At 60.7% G+C, this 17,048-nt stretch overlaps 2 protein-coding genes across 48 annotated transcripts in view; one reads left to right on the top strand and one right to left on the bottom strand.

The window, feature by feature from the left end:
• Window positions 1-2,406, top strand: part of Madd (MAP kinase activating death domain) — a 36,697-nt gene extending 34,291 nt beyond the window's left edge. For all 47 annotated transcript variants that reach the window (XM_063227870.1, XM_063227892.1, XM_063227875.1 and 44 more), the window contains 2 exons: window positions 1,298-1,344; window positions 1,598-2,406. In XM_063227870.1, the coding sequence (XP_063083940.1) occupies window positions 1,298-1,344; window positions 1,598-1,702 (152 nt within the window). In that variant the 3' untranslated portion in view covers window positions 1,703-2,406. The remainder of the gene's footprint in view (window positions 1-1,297; window positions 1,345-1,597) is intronic.
• A 939-nt stretch (window positions 2,407-3,345) lies between these two features.
• Mybpc3 (myosin binding protein C3) lies at window positions 3,346-16,043 on the bottom strand. The gene is made up of 32 exons (XM_003465147.4): window positions 15,869-16,043; window positions 14,527-14,793; window positions 13,769-13,978; window positions 13,537-13,685; window positions 13,089-13,206; window positions 12,855-12,903; window positions 12,736-12,765; window positions 12,556-12,609; window positions 12,001-12,021; window positions 11,715-11,878; window positions 11,331-11,463; window positions 11,000-11,002; window positions 10,775-10,899; window positions 10,457-10,562; window positions 10,198-10,364; window positions 9,915-10,080; window positions 9,435-9,541; window positions 9,331-9,360; window positions 8,541-8,677; window positions 8,336-8,422; window positions 7,524-7,683; window positions 7,242-7,346; window positions 6,977-7,165; window positions 6,166-6,300; window positions 5,926-6,093; window positions 5,279-5,367; window positions 4,990-5,185; window positions 4,749-4,888; window positions 4,491-4,650; window positions 4,254-4,390; window positions 3,765-3,951; window positions 3,346-3,668 (listed from the first exon to the last, which is right to left on the bottom strand). The coding sequence occupies exons 1-32, from the start codon at window positions 15,891-15,893 to the stop codon at window positions 3,658-3,660; spliced, it is 3,825 nt and encodes a 1,274-aa protein (XP_003465195.2). The 5' UTR covers window positions 15,894-16,043; the 3' UTR covers window positions 3,346-3,657.
• Between the last annotated feature and the right edge of the window lie 1,005 nt (window positions 16,044-17,048).

A 17,048-nucleotide genomic window follows, 5' to 3' on the forward strand; every position in this document is an offset into this window, starting at 1 on the left:
TGCTCTGTCCCTGCCTGGCTTGTGCCAGAGGGAAGCATGGGTGTCGCAGGCAGGCAGGCCGAGGGCCGGGAAGCCAGGGCTCCTGGCAGTGGCGGCGGCACTAGGAGGGGGGTCCTCGCCCGGGCTTGGGGTGGCTGCTGTTTGTGCTTCATTCACTCGCACCCTCGTTGCTGCTATGAAAACCTTCGTTCTCCAGCAGGTAAAATGACTCCGGCTCGGGTCCCCCCAGGCCCTGCCAGGGTGAGAGCTCCACCAGCCACACTCACAGTGCCAGTCTTCACCTCCTCTCCCACCCCACCGCCACCCCCAGCTCCTTGGTTCTGAGCTCTGCACCCAGTGTGCGTGCGCCCTCCTCTCCCCTGCAGGGACACTGGGGTTCTTGCAGCTCAGGACAGGGGCCAGGCTTCTCGTTCAACCTTGGAGTTTGCTCCCTGCTAACCCGGGTCCTCAGTTCTGCCTCACAGGGTCAGAAGAAGGTGTGGCCAACTCATCCTCCCTTTCTGTCCCCTCACTGGGGGACATTGCACCCCTCTCCCTGTCCTAGGGCCATGCCAATGGCTGGGCCTGGAGGGCCCCACTCCTATGTCTGGCCATGCAGAGCCCCTGCATGGCGGGACAGGGCAGCTCCGGGCTTGCTCTCTGGGCTGTGAACCTGTGTGTACTCCCTGGTGCTTCCTGGCCCTCACTCCCCGGGTGCTGTCCTCGCCTGTGTCCTGCTTGGTGTGTCTGCTGGAGCCCTCTGACGCTCTCCCTCACACAGCCAGGCGCGGGCTGCTCCTGCCGCTCGCTCAGGGGAGGACGTGGCTCAGGCCGAGGGTTTATTGTCTGTGGCTCCTGCGTCCAGTCTCAGGCCTCCGTGCAGGGGCTGGGGGGAAGGGAACTTCGGGTACCTCAGCCAGCCTTGCAGGCTGGTGACACGGCTGAGTTCCCGGGCGGCTCAGCAAGGTGAGGCACAGGGTAGAAACCACCATCTTGGCCACTGCCACTCCTCATGGGCCTGGACGGTGGCGGGCCAGGCTGCAGGAAGGCCAGCCCTCTTCCCTCCCCAGCTTCTGTGGAAGCGGGTGGGCCCCAGCCATCGGGCAGAGTGACCCTGCGGGCTTCGCAGGGCTAGCTGAGGACTCTGCCAACAGCAGCCTCTGGGAGCCTCTGTCCTGTCCCTGCCTAAGTGCCTGCAGCCACCGGGAAAGCTGCAGAGGGAAGGGACCCTGTGCCGGGCGCTGCCGCCTGGGGGATCATGGCCCCGTTGCTCTTAGTTTTGAACTTTCTGTTTTGTCTCTTGCCCGTCCGGTTTTAGTTCCTGAAATTAAAGAAGTGGTGAGCCACAAGTACAAGACACCAATGGTGAGTGTGTCACCCCACCCCAGCTGCGCAGGGCTCCCCGGGTACCTGCAGAAAGTGGAGGGTGGCTCCTTGTGGGACCTGGCCTAGAGCAGAGGTTGAGCTGAAGCCATGGTGCACCTTCCACCTAGGGAGAGACACCTTCCGAACCTCTCCCTCCCAGACAGCCCCAGGTGCCATCAGCCAGGGCCGCTGCCCCTAGGGCTTCCCTGGTAAGGGCCAGGACCCCAGGCGCCTCGTGTCTGCTTTGCCCTAGGCCCATGAGATCTGCTACTCTGTACTGTGTCTCTTCTCGTACGTGGCCGCCGTCCGTAGCAGCGAAGAGGACCTACGGACACCACCACGGCCTGTCTCCAGCTGACGGGGGTTCAGGGCACAGTCCTGCCCAAGGATGCCGTTCACCTCCCGCCACTCCCGCTGCACGAAGTGATGGCGCCTGTGTCCTCGGCGAGCCCCATGTGGCTTAGCTGGCTCCCGCTTGTGTCTCTGAGCGTGTCCTTGCATTTGTCTGTCAGGCTGTGGTGGTTGCTTCCCCGACCCTCTCTGGACCCCTAGAAGGCCAGCCTGCTGCCCCCCGGACAGGGCTGGAGACTATCTGTGGGCCGGTGTGAGTGCTATCAAGTGTCCTTGGACAGTGTTGTTCTGGCTGTGTTCCTATTGTTCTCGGCCTCATGACCTCATGGTGCAGGAGTCTGGCCTCCGTCCTGTCTGCCTTGGTGCAGCAGAGCCCTGGGGCAGTTCCTGAGGGGTGCGGGGTGTGGGGTGCGGGCTGCGGCGGGCCAGAAAGGAAGGCGACCTCCCTGCTGCTTCTGCTGGCCCTGGCTGGAGCAGTTTTCTTGTGGCCTGCAGTGCAACGGGCCTGAGCGATTGGGGTGATGGAGTCCTGGGGACCATTGACTGTTCTGCCCAAGGACCAGGGACGGGTGGGACAGGACCCATCTGGGACCAAGTCTCCCTCCCGGTGCCTAGAGATGGCCTGAGAAAGATGACTGTAAATAATCAGCTCCACGTTATTTATAGAAAATGTACAGCTGTGTGAATGTGAAATAAACGTCCTCCATTCCCCTTGGGCTCCGTGACTGCCTTGCATTGAGCCACGCTTCCTCAGGCTCAGAGGAAGGCAGGATTGCCCCCCTCCAGGCTCCTGCAGGTTGGGTCCAGTACCCACCTCCCTCTGCCTATTTTGGGGGATCCAGGCCACCCAGAGGCTCCGGATGAGACTTTCCTCACCTGGCTTGGGCCCAGTATAGAGCTGGACTACTGCAAACTGACCGCGAGAGGGAGCAGCTGAGCTGTGCCTTGACACCTGAGCAAGTTAATTTAGCGGTGACCAGAGAACCAGGGTCCCAGGCCACCGTTCCCTTTGTAATTCCAAGGGTATCTGAAGTGGCAGGGCCTCCCAATAGGCCCTGGAGCCGAGTTCCAGGCTCAGCTCACAGTGCTGAGTTGCTGAGCAGCACTCCAAGCAGCAGCCTTTGTGGGGTTCCTGCGCCCTGGGAAAAGCCAGAACTCCGAAGGCCACTGACCTACACCACTCAGGCGCCTATGAGACCAGAAGGAACTGACGCCCTGGTTCTGAGTCCAGCTGGACAGCATTGCATCCTGCCATGTGAGATGCACCTGGAGCTCATTCTCTGTGGCCCCAAGCACCCAGCACAGTTCCCAAGAAGTGTGTTACATGCCACACTGCCCCATCCCAGGCTGCTGGGACCCTGGGCCCAGAGGAAGCGGCAGCCTTGGGTTTCTGGTGGTGTTGTGGGAGACTGGACCTTGCTAGTGGGAAATGTTGAGCAAAGTTGAAAGCCTCTGGGAAGCAGAACCCCTGCTGAGAGCTAGTAAAGCCCTCCTGCCTTTCTGTGAAAACAAACACACAAAGAATCCATCTTTGGGGCTGGGGATTTAGCTCAGTGGCATAAGTGCCTGCCTTACAAGCAGGCAGTTGTGAGTTCAATCCCTGGTACCGATAAAAAGGAAAAAGACAAAAAAAAAAAAAAAGAATCCATCCTCTGTGCACAGATCTTTTATTGCCTTTAGACTCTGAGATGCGTGGCTGGAGGGGCCTCCCACCACTTCCTGAAGGGCCCATCTTCAAAGCCCCTGGCCACCGGTGGTGATGCTGTGCTCAGGTGTGTCCCCAGGACACACATTAAGTGGCAGGAAGGCAGCCCTTCCAGGTCCCCTCCAGGCTTTGGGAATGCAGGCTGGAATCCACTTGGGGCCTGGGACACAGGCATCCCTGTGAGTGAACTGGGATCTCCTGGGCCAGGGTTCAGCAGGGACTGGAGTGTGCACTGGGCAGCTGGGGCGCCAGTCTGGTCACTGAGGCACTGCAGGAGAAAGCCCATGGCACCTGTGTGTGGTCCCCGTCCCAGAAGCCAGTGCCACTGGACACCAGGCTGGCGGAGCCAGGCCCACAGGCTTACCTCGCACCTCCAGGCGGCATTCACACTGTGCCTCGCCCTGCAGGTTGGTGGCCCTGCAGACATAGACGCCCCCATCGAAGGGGCAGGGCTTCCTGATCTCCAGGGTTAGCACGCCCTGTTTGCTGAACATGCGGAAGCGGGCGTCTTCCCCCAGGTCCAGGCCGTTCTTGAACCATGAAATCTTGGGCTACAGACCAGGTAAAGCCAGGCAGGGAGAGAAGGTGTCTCAGGGCAGGGGCACTTGGCTGGAACTCAGAGATGGTGACATTTGTGTCTGCTCAGCTGCCCAAAGCTGGTTATGCACAAGGCTAACAAGGAGTGCTCAGGCTGGGGCTGGGGATGTGGTAGCACAAATGCCTGCCTGGCAAGTGCGAGGTCCTGACTTTGATTCCCGGTACCAAAAAAAAAAAATTTAAAAGGAGGTCCAGGACTGTGGAGCACAGGCAGACGAGGACAGCTGAGGAGGGGAACAAGGCTGGGAATCCCTACCTTGGGGGTGCCCCGGACAGCACAGCAGAGGACAGTGGTATAGCCCGCGATCACCGAGCGGTTTGCCAGGGGCTGGGTGAAGCGTGGGGCCTCAGAGAAGTCCAGGGCCTTGTATTTGGGTGACTCATAGGTGATGGCTGTGGACAACAGGACTTGGTACCAGAGGGCCACCCCGACGTAGCCGCCATTCCCTGCTCCAGTGGAGCACTCCCTGGGGTGGCAGTGAGGGTATGGCACCTGGCCTGGGGATAAAGATGGGCTCCTTGGTAGTGGCGGCTCTGTCACTGGGCCCCACCATGTTATGGCTGAAGACCCGGAAGTAGTAGCCGTTGCCAATGATGAGCTCTGACACCACACAGTGGGTGCGGCGGTAGTGCTCCAGGACGGTGAACCACTCCTGGGGAGGGAAGTGGCCTCTCAGCTACTCCATGCCCCTGCAGTGGCCTGGGTGCACAGGAAAGGGAAGGACAGGGTGCACAGGGGGTCCCAGCTCACCATGGTCCTCTTGTCAGCTTTCTGTACTGAGTAGCCCCCGAGCTCAGTGTTGCCGTCGTCTTGGGGTGGCTTCCATTCCAGAGCCACATTGAAACCCCAAGTTTCTGTGACCCGGAGGTCCAGGGGAGGACTTGGCTTGTCTGTGGGGGACAGAGCCAAGTGGATCCCCACCCTTCCCTGGGTGAGAGCAGGGCCCAGACATAGCTCCCGGGGCCCTCACCCTGTACCCTGGGCCACGCACCCACGACCTGCAGCAGTAATGTGGCTGAGTCCTCCAGGGTCTCGATGCGCACGGTCACCTGGTAGCTGCCCGAGTGTGCACGGCGGGCGGCCCGGATGAACAGGATGGTGTCCGAGGGGCTGTTTCGGATGCTCACATCCTCGTCGCCCAGGGGCTGCCCCTCTTTTGTCCAGGTCACCTGAGGCCGGGGCTTCCCCTGGAGGCCAGGACAACTCAACCCAGAGCCTGGCTATCCCCAGGGCTGGTGCTGACCGGAGCCCCCTGCACCTGGCTCTGCAACACCACCTACCTGGAAAGGAATGAGGAGGTTCACGGGCTCCCCAACCTTCCTCTGGATGACCTGGCGCAGGTGTCGGGGCAGCTGGAGTCGAGGCCGTTCTGCAGGACACAGTGGGCAGCTGAGCAAGGGCTTTCCGTGCCTCGGTCCCAAGGGAAACCACAGTTCCCTTTTCTAAGCCGGACCCAGCCTGCTCACCACATCACTCCAACTGCCCAGCTCCAAAAGTTTAACAAAGGTCCTGCCCCACCTCCAAGCCCACCACAAGGCCTCAAGGGGCAGGGATCAGCAGGGCAAGCAACTTGCAAGAAGTCACACAGCCTGTGTGCAGATTTGGTTTTCAGACCCAAAGCCCTGTACCATGTGCATCCACCTGGAGAGCCGATCCTTAAGGGCTGGATCCCCTGTTGGAACAAGAACTAGAGCCCTAGGAGGTGGCTAGGAAGATGACCAGCTCAGTCCCCAAGAGGCCTCTGCTTGCTCCTGAAGACGTGGACAGGACCTGCCCGTTGGAGCTGAGAGTATCAGAGCAGCAAGAAGGCCACGGCTTGTTTTCCCTGTGTCAAAACTGGGGTGCTAGCAGGGATAAACCCGGGTCCCCAGGCTGTCCCCATTGTTGGCGGACGCCCAGTGGGGCCGCGGGGGTGTGGGGCACTCACGCAGTATCTCCCGCACAGTCACCGGCTCCTGGGTGGTGACAGGGGCCCCAGACCCTGCCACGTTGTGAGCGCACACGCGGAACAGCAGCCGGGCGCCCGTGGGCAGGTCCTTCACCAGCAGGGACGTGCGCTCCGTCAGCCCCTGCAGGGCAGCCACCCACTCCGAGCCTGCAGGAGTGGGGCGTCAGCGGGCGCGCGCAGGGTCGGCCCAGGGTGAGTGGCGCGTGGTGGGGCACTTACAGCCCTCAGCGCAGTACTCCACGGTGTAGCCGTCCAGGCCGCCTGCACCTACACGCTCCGGAGGCAGCCATTTGAGCGAAACGGTGGTGTCCGACACATCCTCCACAGCCAGGTGGGAGGGCTCACCCGGGGGCCCTGGGCAGGAACAGCAGAGGGGGAGCTGAGGGCTCCCCCCACCCCAGCAAGCAGACTCCCATGACCCGGCCCTTGGCTGCCCACAGGCCAAACAGGGAGGGCAGGACCCCCTTCCCCTTTTATGCACATCCATGAATAGTTTGGTTGGGTTAACAGTGGCACACAGCAGTGATCTCAGCAATTGGGAGGCTGAGGCAGGAGGTTCACTGTGGGTTCAAGGCCAGCGTGGACAACATAATAAGTCCAAGACCAGCCTGAACTAAGATCCTGTCTCAAAAAATAAACAATTTTTTTTTAAACAAATAGCAGGCTGCATTAAAACACTTATCTCGAAAGCCAGGCAGATGGCGCACCTCTGGGATTCCATCACCTGGGAAGCCGAGGCAGGAGGATTACCCAGCTGGGGCAATTTAGGGAGACTATCTCAACAATTAAAAAAAAAAAAAAAAAAAAAAAAAAAAAAAAAAACCTGCACTGAGGAAGCAGCTCCTTGGGTTAGATTCCCAGTACTAAAAAGCATGCATCGAGCGCCTGCTGTGTACTGAGGCCCTGCCTGCCTGGCCTCCCCGACCTAACAGCAGCAGCAGATGAGGAAAACAAGGATCAAGAAGCCAACCAGGGTCAGAACGAGCCTGGGCGCCACCGTCCCAACCTGGCAGACGGCAGCCTCGCTCACCGATGGGCATGAAGGGCCGCGAGGAGGCGCTGGGCCGGGACGCGCCCACCGCGTTGACCGCGTAGACGCGCATCTCGTAGGCCACGCCCTCGATCATGCGCCGCGCCTCCAGCCGCGGCTCGCGCAGCAGGTCGAAGTTGAGGCGCATCCAGCGGAAGCTCTTCTTCTTCTTGCGCTCCACGATGTAGCCTGGGGGGCAGCGGAGCTCTGGCCGGGCCGGCTCGGGCTCCCGCTGCCCTCTGCCGGCCCCACGCCCGGGACTCACCCAGCACTGGCTGCCCGCCGTCGAAGGCCGGCGGTGCCCACTGCACGGTGCAGGAGTCCTCGCCCACGTTGCTGATCTCGGGGGCCTCGGGGGGATCGGGCACGTCTAGGGGGGACACGGCAGCCCTGCTGTGCCCTCTGCCTCTCCCTACAGTGGGGCTCCTTGTGGGTAGAAAAGCCTGGCCCCTTCATTACCATTGCCCTGTAACTGTTGAGTGACTGCACAAGCATATGGGTGGGCCTTCCCTGGGGTTGCCCCTCTGTGGACCCCAGCTGGCCTCACCGATGACCTTGACTGTGAGGTTGACCTGGTCCTCGCCCACAGGATTCTTCACCGTGACGGTGTAGACGCCCTCGTCTTCCTTCTCTGCGCCCTCCACAGTGAACACGCTGCGGTCTTTGGTGGTCTCCACACGGACCCTGCCCTCAGTCTCACACAGCAGCTGAAGAGGAGGGAGGGTTGGGGACCGGACTTACATGGGCCCAAGAGGCTCCCTGCTGCCTCTGCAGTAGCCTGCAGCCCTGAGACACAAGGGGAGGACACGAAGGAGGGGACCACAGCCATGTTAGCGATTTCAGCATGTGTCTCCACACTCAGCAGGCTGAGGCAAGAGGATTGCCACAGGCCAACGCCAGCCTGGGCTACACAGTGAGACACTTTTTTGTTAAAAGCCTTCATATGGTGCCCGTGTGGGCAGGCCACCAGGCAGAGGACTGGTTCCAGCTTTATCACAGAACCTTCAGCAATCACCTGGCCTCCCTGTGCCTCAGTTTCCTTATCTGTTGAATGAGAATAGCACGATCCACAGAGATGCAGTGAGTGCCCAGCAGGACTCCTGTGGGCAGGTGACAGATGAGCTGGCTGTGCAGGCAGGAGGACAGGCAGACTCCTTCCCTTAGGTCAAATTCAACTCAAGGTGACAGAGCCAGGATGTGGGCCAATCTCCAGGGCTCCCTGGTGATGTCCAGGTGTCACCCCTTCATGAAGAGCCTGTCATTTCATACTCCAAAATGTCTGTCCCCTGCCCAGGGGCAGATGCCATGTGGCTGGAAGTGACAGGGGACAAGGAGCCTTCAGGATTCAGCTCCACTCACCTTCTTATCAAACACCCACTCGTCACTGTCACCGGCACCTGGGTCCTCCTGGGCATCGGGAGCTGGTGTGGCCACAGCCTTCTTCCCCTGTGGACAGTGCAGAGGGGAGGGGGCAGCCCGATCTGATCCCTAACCTGGGGTGGCCCTGTGGGCAGGTGCTGTGGGGTGTAGAGGGAAGCAGCAGGGAGCCGAGGGAGGCCGGTACCTTGGAGAGACTCTTCTGCCAGATCACAGTGGGCGCGGGGTCCCCAGAGATGGGGACATCCAGCCGCAGCTTGTTCCCTGCCACCACCACGATAGTGTCTGTGCGGCCCGGGCAGTCCAGGTGGATCTTGGGGGGTTCTGTGAGCAGGCAGCTCCAGTCAGGGGAGCCAAAGGGCTGGGCTCACCAGGAAGGAGCCTGGGTCACCCTGGCTGGGAACGCTGGGAGCGCATGTCCCGGTGGTTGGTTTTTCAAAAACCAACTTCATGGAGGTATGATTTCCACACACTGGTTCGTTTTTGGTTTTGTTTTGAGATGATCTCCCTGTGTAGTCCAGAAGTTAGAATTCTCCAATGTCTGATTAAAGTTTCGTCACAAAAAGGACAGGCATTGCCAAAAAAGCAAAAATTATAATCCAAGCCAGGTGTGGTGGTGCATGCCTGTAATCCCAGCACTCGGGGGCTGAGACAGGATTGCAGTGAGTTGGGGCCAGCTTGAGCTACACATCGAGATGGTGTCTCAAACCAAACCAAACCAAACCAAACCAAACCTTACATCCGGGCCACCATTTGATGTCTCTCACCCACCATTTCACCTTCAATACCTCTGCAGAGTTCGTGCTATCAACACCTCACTTTACAGATGAGGAAACTGAGGCCCGAGAGATTGCAGTGACCATGGCAGAGCTGACCTAGACCATGCCACCCCCATGGCCACTCTTTGCCCTGTGTGGGGTTGGGGGGACACAGGACTGGGGTGGGGACAGGAAGTGCCCGCCGGGGCCCGGACTCACCCTGTCTGGGCACAAAGTCAATCTTGACCTCTGCAAGAGAAGAGGGTCAGATGGCACCGGGGTGGAGGCCGGGCCCACCGCAGGGCACCTGAATCTTGGCTCACCCATGAAGTGCAGCTTGGCCGACAGGTTGCAGGCAAAGCCCTCGGGGACGAAGCTGTAGTCCGCCTCATCGGCAGGGGTGACGTCGTTGATGATCAGCTTGTGGACCCTGCAGGGCCATGGTGGCTCAGGGAGACCTGAGGGACCCTGCCTGCTGGGCCCCGGGGGCTCTGGTGTTTTAGAAATGCCTCCTTCTCGGTGAGGAGTGCCGTGTGGACACAATTCCTACACTGAAGTTGGGCCTTCGCATGCTGGGCTGGGGCTGGTGGCCTTAATCTCTGGGAACTGAGGTGGGACATGGCCCCAAGCTCCAGGATGAGCCAGCCTTGGGACAGCAGGGCTGGGGGCAGCTCCGCCTGCCCAGTCACCTGTGGAGGAGGGTCGGGGCTCCTGACCCTGTGCATCTGGTTTTGTCCCTGTCCCTCTATCCCCCTTCCCTCCCATCTCTCCTGTCCCGAGTCCCCCCTTGTCCCCTCGCTCACCGGCCGATGTGGGACACTTGTATGCGGCTGTCCGGCACCAGCTCCTTCCCGTTCTTCAGCCACACGCCACGCACGTTCTCGTCCGAGACCTCGCACTTGAACACGGCCTGGTCCCTGGCGCCCACCGCCAGGTCGGCGATGCCCTGGTACACCTCCAGCTTCTTCTCTGCGGACAGCGGCACTCACAGCCAGGTGTGCCACAGTGTGTGCCCGCCTCAGTGTGGGGTGCCGGACTGGCTGGGGCCCACCCTCCCGGCTCCCCCGGGGGCGGCCCCGGCCTCACCCTGCACAATGAGCTCCGCCAGCGCCTGGCCACCGCTGGTGCGAAGCGCGTAGTGGCCTGCATCCTCCAGCGTCGCCTCGTTGATGATCAGGTGGTGCCGCCGCCCATCCTTCTTGAAGCGGTATTTGAAGGTCTCCTCCCGGGTCAGCTCCACGCCGTCCTTCAGCCTGGTCAGGTGACGGGCAGTGAGGGCTGCAGCCTCCTCTGGGCCATGTCCCTGTTCCCGGCCCTGTCTGGTGCCCCGCTCCCCAGGACTCACCATTTCACCTGCGCCCCTTCCTCTGACACCTCGCACTCGAACTCCACGCGCTGTCCCACCATCACCAGCTGGTCCTCCAGGGGACGAGTGATCAGCACGGGGGGCTCTGCACAACCGGGGGCCGAGTGAGGCCTCCCTGGGGAGGGCTTCTCACCCACTTGCCTTTTTTGTTTGTTTTTTAATTTTGAGACAAGGTCTTGCTAAATTGCTAATGTGCAAAATGGCCCAGGCTGGGCTCAAGCTTGGGATGCTCCTGCCTCAGCCTCCCAGGATGCTAGGATGACAGGTGTGTGCCACCTGGCCTGGGTCCCCACCCACCTTTGACGAAGAGCTCTGTGCTGCACTTCTCACCACCCACCACGCACTGGTAGGCCGCGTCATCTGCCAGCGAGCACTGGCTGATGGTCAAGGTGCGCTTGGCGCCCACTGACTCAAAGATGTACCTGGGTGGGTCACAGAGGGGTTCAGAAGGGTTCGGATGCCTCTCCTGGCTTGGGAATCTGTCATCTCCACACCCTCCCAACTGTGCAGGAGGGGACTTACTTGCTGTGGAACAGTAGGGGTCATTGGAAGGTTCCCCATGGGAGGAAGAGACACCCGGAGACGGAGAGAGGAGAGACAACATGGTCAAACAGAGGGGTCTTTCTGGTTATTTTTGATTTTTTGGTGTGGGAGGGCAGTGGTTGAGACAGGATCTCACTATGTTGTCCAGCTGGTCTTGAACTCACAGCGACCCTCCTGCCTCAGCCTCTCAAGTGCTGGGGTTACAGGTGCGCACCCCCACGCCCAGTTTAAAATGGGGTTTTACACTGGGGACAGAGAGCCATAGCAGGAGGGGAAGTGAGGCTGGCGGCGGCGCCCCCAGGGCGCTCACCTGCCGCTCATCTGGATCTCCTGGCCGTTCTTGAGCCACTTGACCTCAGCGTCCGGGTCGGCCAGCTCCACGCTCAGCCGGATCTTGTGGCCTTTGCTCACCTGGTAGGCGGGCTCCAGCTTTCTCTGAAAGGCTGAGGGGCCCTCAGTCCGCCGCCCGCGCTCCCCCAGCCCCCCAGGCCCGTCTCCCTCGTGTGACCATCCGGGGAGCCCCCACCCCACACTCCCTGGTGGAGGCGGAGCCCGGCCAGGCCCAGCACCCGCTATGACAGGGGCAAAGACGCGCCATCAGCCGCTCCAGCCCCGGGGCTGGGGGTGCTGGGGAGTCGGCGGGGAGGGGGCGGGAGGGCGCCCGACCCCCCCAGCCGCCCCACCCGCCGCTGACCCGCGCTCTTGCGGTCGTCCGGCCGCAGCCCCCGCAGCCGCCTGAGCATGCCGCGCAGGTCGGTGACGCCGTGCTGGAAGGCGATGCGCTCGTACTCGGACGGCGGCGCCTGCCTCAGCATCTCCCACACGTCCTCCTCGGCCGGCGCCTCCAGCTTGGAGTCCCTGTGTCCCGGGGCCACGCACATGAGCTCAGGGCGACCCCAGGGCTGCAGCGGCCACCACACCTTCCCTTCGGGGGTCCTTGCGGAGGGGGTGGTTTAGGGGTGGCAGAGGCGGGCACTCACCGCGGGATCCGGAAACTGCTGCTCCAGGGACAGAAGGGACAGTGGACAGTTAGAGATCTGGGCAGCCACACCCTGACCCTGAGGCCTCCCACTCCAGGGCTCCTCCTTCCTCCCAGTCCTTGCACCCCTACATTTAAGGGGTGCCCATAATGTGTCAGAGGCACCAAGCAGGACCTGGGGAGCACTGCTTTCTTATGCCTCCTAAGCATCCCCGGGTGTGGGGGTGTCAGGAGCACCCAGAGGCTCCAGGCAGCCTAGGCTTGGTCTCCCCCAGCCTGGTCAGGGGCAGGCCCAGATCCCCATCCTTACTCTCTGATGCAGGCAGCATCCACAGAAGGTGACCAGGGTCAGCAGAAGAGGGAGGGGATGGAGAGCACAGGTCAGCAGGGCAGTGGACATCTCCTGGCTCCTCCCAGGAGCTTCCACCCCCCAAACCCCCCACAGGCTCCAAGAGGTGCAGGACTTGCCAGGACCACACGGCCCAGGATCTGGACTGGTCTCCTTCCCCAGCCTGGTAGACACCACCCAGGGGCAGAATTCCACCAGGAGACTCACCTCTTCCTCAGCAGTGAGCTGAAGTCCAGCGTCCCTGCATCCTCATGGCTGTCGCTATGGAGAGAGCCCAGTGAGGGCCGGGGTCAGGCCAGTGAGGGACAAAGGTTTAGGCGACGGGACGGTGGCTGGACAGGGCTCCTCAGGCTGAGTACGGGGTGCATGGGACTGGGGCATGGGTACCTGGTCCGCCGAGATCCTCCGGCTGTGCTCCTGTGGGGGCACACAGTGTCCTCATCCCATGAACCTCAGCCCAGCCCCTCCACAGGTCCCCAGCACCTGCCTTCCCCATGATCACTCACGTGCGGCGGAAAGCAGATCGGAGGTCCAGGTCCGCAGGCCCAATGGCCTCTGAAGACAAACAGGGGACCTGAGAGGGGCACTGGGGACCCACAGCCTGAAGGGCACTAAAACAGGGTCCCCCGGCTTCTCAAGAACCCACACCCTGCATGGCTATCTCCAAGGGCCTGGTGTTCCCTCAGTCCCAGGAGACAGAGGCAGCACGTTGGGGGCATGGACAGAGCCCAGGGCCTCACCGTGGACTGTGAGATTGAAGTTGGAGCTGTCGAATTTGTCCTTGGTGGACACCTCACAACGGTAGCCACCCGCAGAGGACAGCTGTGCGTCAGTGATGAGAAGCTCGAACAGATAGACCTGGGGGACAGGCTGGGGGTGAGACCCGGCACTCCAAGGGCACCTGAGATCTGCTAGTGCCCGCCAAGCTTCTGACCCAGGCATTTAGTTAAGGGAGCTTTGGTGAGCCTTAGAAAAGTGTTCCCTCTCGAGACCATGACTGCCACCTGCTGGCACATGATTAGAAAAAGCACCAATCTACCGTGGCCACAGGGCAAATGATGTGGGCTTAGAGGAGCCTGTTTTGTGCAGTGCACAGCCTGCACAGTTGACCATGTCAGCCCTGTATTGCCACAGACCTGTTCGTGTGTCCCCCTGCTACAGACCTGCTGGTGTCCCCTCAAGCCCCACCTTGCTGGCCCGGTCGTAGCTGTCTCGGAGCTGCAGGTGCTGGCCCACCTTGCTGCCCAGGTCCACCCACTTGCCCTTGAACCACTTTACTGCAGGCGGCTTCAGCAGGCTGGCCCCAGCTACTCGGGCTGAGAAGGTGACACTGCCACCTGCAGGCGGAAAGGGTAAAAGGCTGGGCCCGGGCACCCTGTGGCCTCCCTCCCCACCTCTGGGTGCAGCATCCCACACTCACCCACGGTCACCTCGCCGTCCTGTGGCCGTGTCAGGAAGAGCCCAATGGGGTCATCGGGGGTGGTTGGGCTCGGGTCTGGGGGCACCTGCCCCTGCCCGTCCTGCGTGGCCTGCTCGCCTTTGGGGTCTGGGATGCTGCCTTCTGGCTCAGGTGTGGCTGGGGCTCCTGAGGTCTCAGCAGGGGCAGGAGCAGGGGTCTCCTCTGCTTTCTCTAAGGGGCGGGGATGTTGAGGCACAGGCTCTGATCAGAGACCCCCGATCCCAGGCACCAGGCCCGAAAACCCACCCCCAGGCTCCTGTCCCAGTCCCAGGCTCCTGTCCTGCGGTTATCTGTCCCCACTGTGTCCCTGTCTGCCCCAGCAGCTCTGAGGTCCCCTGCCCCTGCCGTAGCCAGGCTGTCCCCCCACACCCAGCTCCCTGCGGCTCAGGCTGCTGGGGAGAGTCCTGCATGATCCAGTCCTCAGTGGAGGGTGGATCACGTTCATCATCTATATTTCCAACCACAATGGCAGACACAGGGCCCAGGCCCATGCAGGACTCCCTGTTCCCTGGGGGTGATGAAGGGAAGCCCCCACTGCCAGCTGGAACCTCAAACCCAGCTTTCACAGGGCATGGAGGCGCACACCTGTGATCCCAGCTCTCAGGAGGCTGAGGCAGGAGGACTGCAGTGAGTTCAAGGTCAGCTTGGGCTATGTAGTGAGACCTTCTCTTGGAAAACATCATAAACTAAACCTGCAGGAGCTGCTGCTGCGTTCTCACCTGCCTTTGTGACCTTGAGGTCAAACTTGACCTTGGAGGAGCCCGCGATGACTGAGTAGGAGCCCTGGTCGGTGGGGCCCGCATCCCGCACGGTCAGTGTGTGTCTCCGTCCCTCAGAAGCCAGGCTGTACTTGTCACTGGCGCTGATGTCACTGCCATCCCGCTGCCAGCGCACCTTCACCCCTGCACGCTCAGTCTCGGCCTCAAATACAGCGGGGTTGCCCGCGTCCACCTCTACTGACCGAGGCTTCTTGCTGAAGGCAGAAACTGCAGGACCACAGTGGAGGCTGCAGGTCCTGGTTCACCTGAGCGCCCACCCCTGCAGCCCCTCTTTTTTTCTTTCTTTTGTTTTGAGATAGGGTCTTGCCATGTAGTCCAAGAGATCCTCCTGCCTCAGCCTCCCACGCGCTGGGGTCACAGGCATGTACCTCTTGTGAAGCACACTGAAACATGTTCCTGCATCACCTCATTTGCTGTCCCATGGGCAGGGCTGTGATGTGTTCCCTTCTCTCCAGGACAGCAATATTGGGACAGCTGGGCTCTGCTGGTGACTCCATGGGGGAGCCTCTCCTCTGGCCCCACCCCATGGCCCTCAGCAGGGCGGTACCTGGCTATCTGGAATGTGGCTAAATCTGTCCTGCTGGGGCCTCAGCTGCCAATCAGCAGTGGAGATAAGGCTGGTCTGGGAGGCACCGGGGCTGGGTTGTTGCCCCTAAACCTTGCAAGGACACAGGACTAGGTGGGGGGCTGGGGCTTTCTCTGTTCTCTCCAAGTCACCCAGGGGTTCGGATTCAGGAGGCTGACACGGGCACAGCTAAAAGGACCCTGCTCCATCCAAACTTTCCCCACAGAAATGGGAAAACCAAGCCAGGCATGGTGGCACACCCCTGTGACCCCAGCACTCAGGAGGCTGAGGCAGGAGGATCGCCAATAATCTGAGGCCTGCCTGAGCTCCATAGCAAGCCTCATCTCAAAAAACAGAAAAAAAAAAAAAAAAAAGAGGGAAACAGGATCTGGGATTAGGCTAGCTGAAGCCTGGTCTACACTTGGGCTCCTCCTAACTGCTGAGGAAGGGGTGGATCCCCCATGTTCTGAGAAAAGAGTGGTGGTCCCCGGTGTTTCCTGCCTTGGTGCTCTCTCCTCCTGGGGCCCCTGCCCCCGCCCCATCCACCCTCAGCTCCCAGGGAGATGAGGAGAGAAACAGGCTGGAGAAGACCAGGCGGGACCACCTGATCCCTAGTGCCCGAGGCCTGAGCTCTGGTCCCCCTCGGGGCTCCCTCTTTGCTGTCCCCCAACTGTGCAACCCTGAGGCCAAACCAAGACCCGACTCCACCGCAGCTACCTGGCTTCCTCGCTGGCTCAGGCATCTTGATCGAAGTTACACCAGGCACAGAGCAGGTGCGGCCACCCAGAGGGATGAGGGGTCCTGTGTGCGTGCAGCACTATTTATGGCGACCTCCCCTTCCCAGCGGCTTATCTGCATCCTGCCCGCCACCTGCTAAATATAGACAGATCTAGAGAGCTGAGGTCTGGGGGAAGGCAGGGCCACCTCATCCCTGACTGGTCTCCCCTAGGGCGGTAGGCCACTGCCTTGTGACTATCTGATGTCCTAGGAGTGTGCTGCCTGGAAGGAGCTGGCCAATCAAGGGCATTCTTGCTGGGCAGCGGCAGTGTCCCCAACTCATGGCGCGCCCCTACTTTTGAACCCTGCAGCACCCCAGTTTCCTCCTCTTCAAAACGGGCTGGGGGGGTGGCTAGCAGCACCCAGCAGCCAGGATCGTCACACACATGAAGTAGATTTACAAGTAAAAGTCGGTCGTTGTGGCTTGTAATCGCACCACTCTGGAATGCAGAGGCAGGAGAATCACAAATCAGAGCCCAAACTGGGGAATTTAGGGACTTAAAAAGACCCTGTCCCAAAATTTAAAAGGGCGATGGAGGTAGCTCAGTGTGAGGGCCCTGGATTCAATCCCTAGTACTGCAATAAATTTGTAAATTAAAAAACAAAACACTAAATGAGAGCCCGTTAGGCACTGCCCAGCACATAGGGTGCCTACATCAGCCTGCGCTGCGGCACCCTGGGGTCCTGGCTGGGGAAAGAGGCATCAGTGCTGGGGGCTGGGGTTACAGGACTGGGGGGACCGGGTGAGCCTGCAATGAGGGTACAGTGCAGCTCTAAACACACTTGGGAGTCGGAGGGGAAACAGTGACCCGCTCAGCGCGTGATTCACGAGCGCTCAGATCTCTCATTCCGGCCTCTTCCTGTCCTCTGTGGCCTCCTGTCCTCTCTACTCTGGCAGAGCCACTGGTTTCTATGAAGTGGATACTTGGGGACCTGCCCGCCCCAGGCCTCCTGCATCTCTGTCTGCAGAGGGAGCGGCGCCACCCACAGGCATCTCCAGATGACAACAATTCACCATCCCTTTACAGGCTACAGCCACGCTGTCCACTTCTGAGGAGACCGATTCAGAACAGGACACTGAACACCATTTAGCTCTTGTGAGCTCTTTTTTTCTTTTTTC

Source organism: Cavia porcellus, unplaced genomic scaffold (genome assembly GCF_034190915.1).
Source record: "Cavia porcellus strain 051 isolate PalLab524CR breed Dunkin Hartley unplaced genomic scaffold, mCavPor4.1 scaffold_17, whole genome shotgun sequence".
NCBI lineage: Eukaryota > Metazoa > Chordata > Mammalia > Rodentia > Caviidae > Cavia > Cavia porcellus.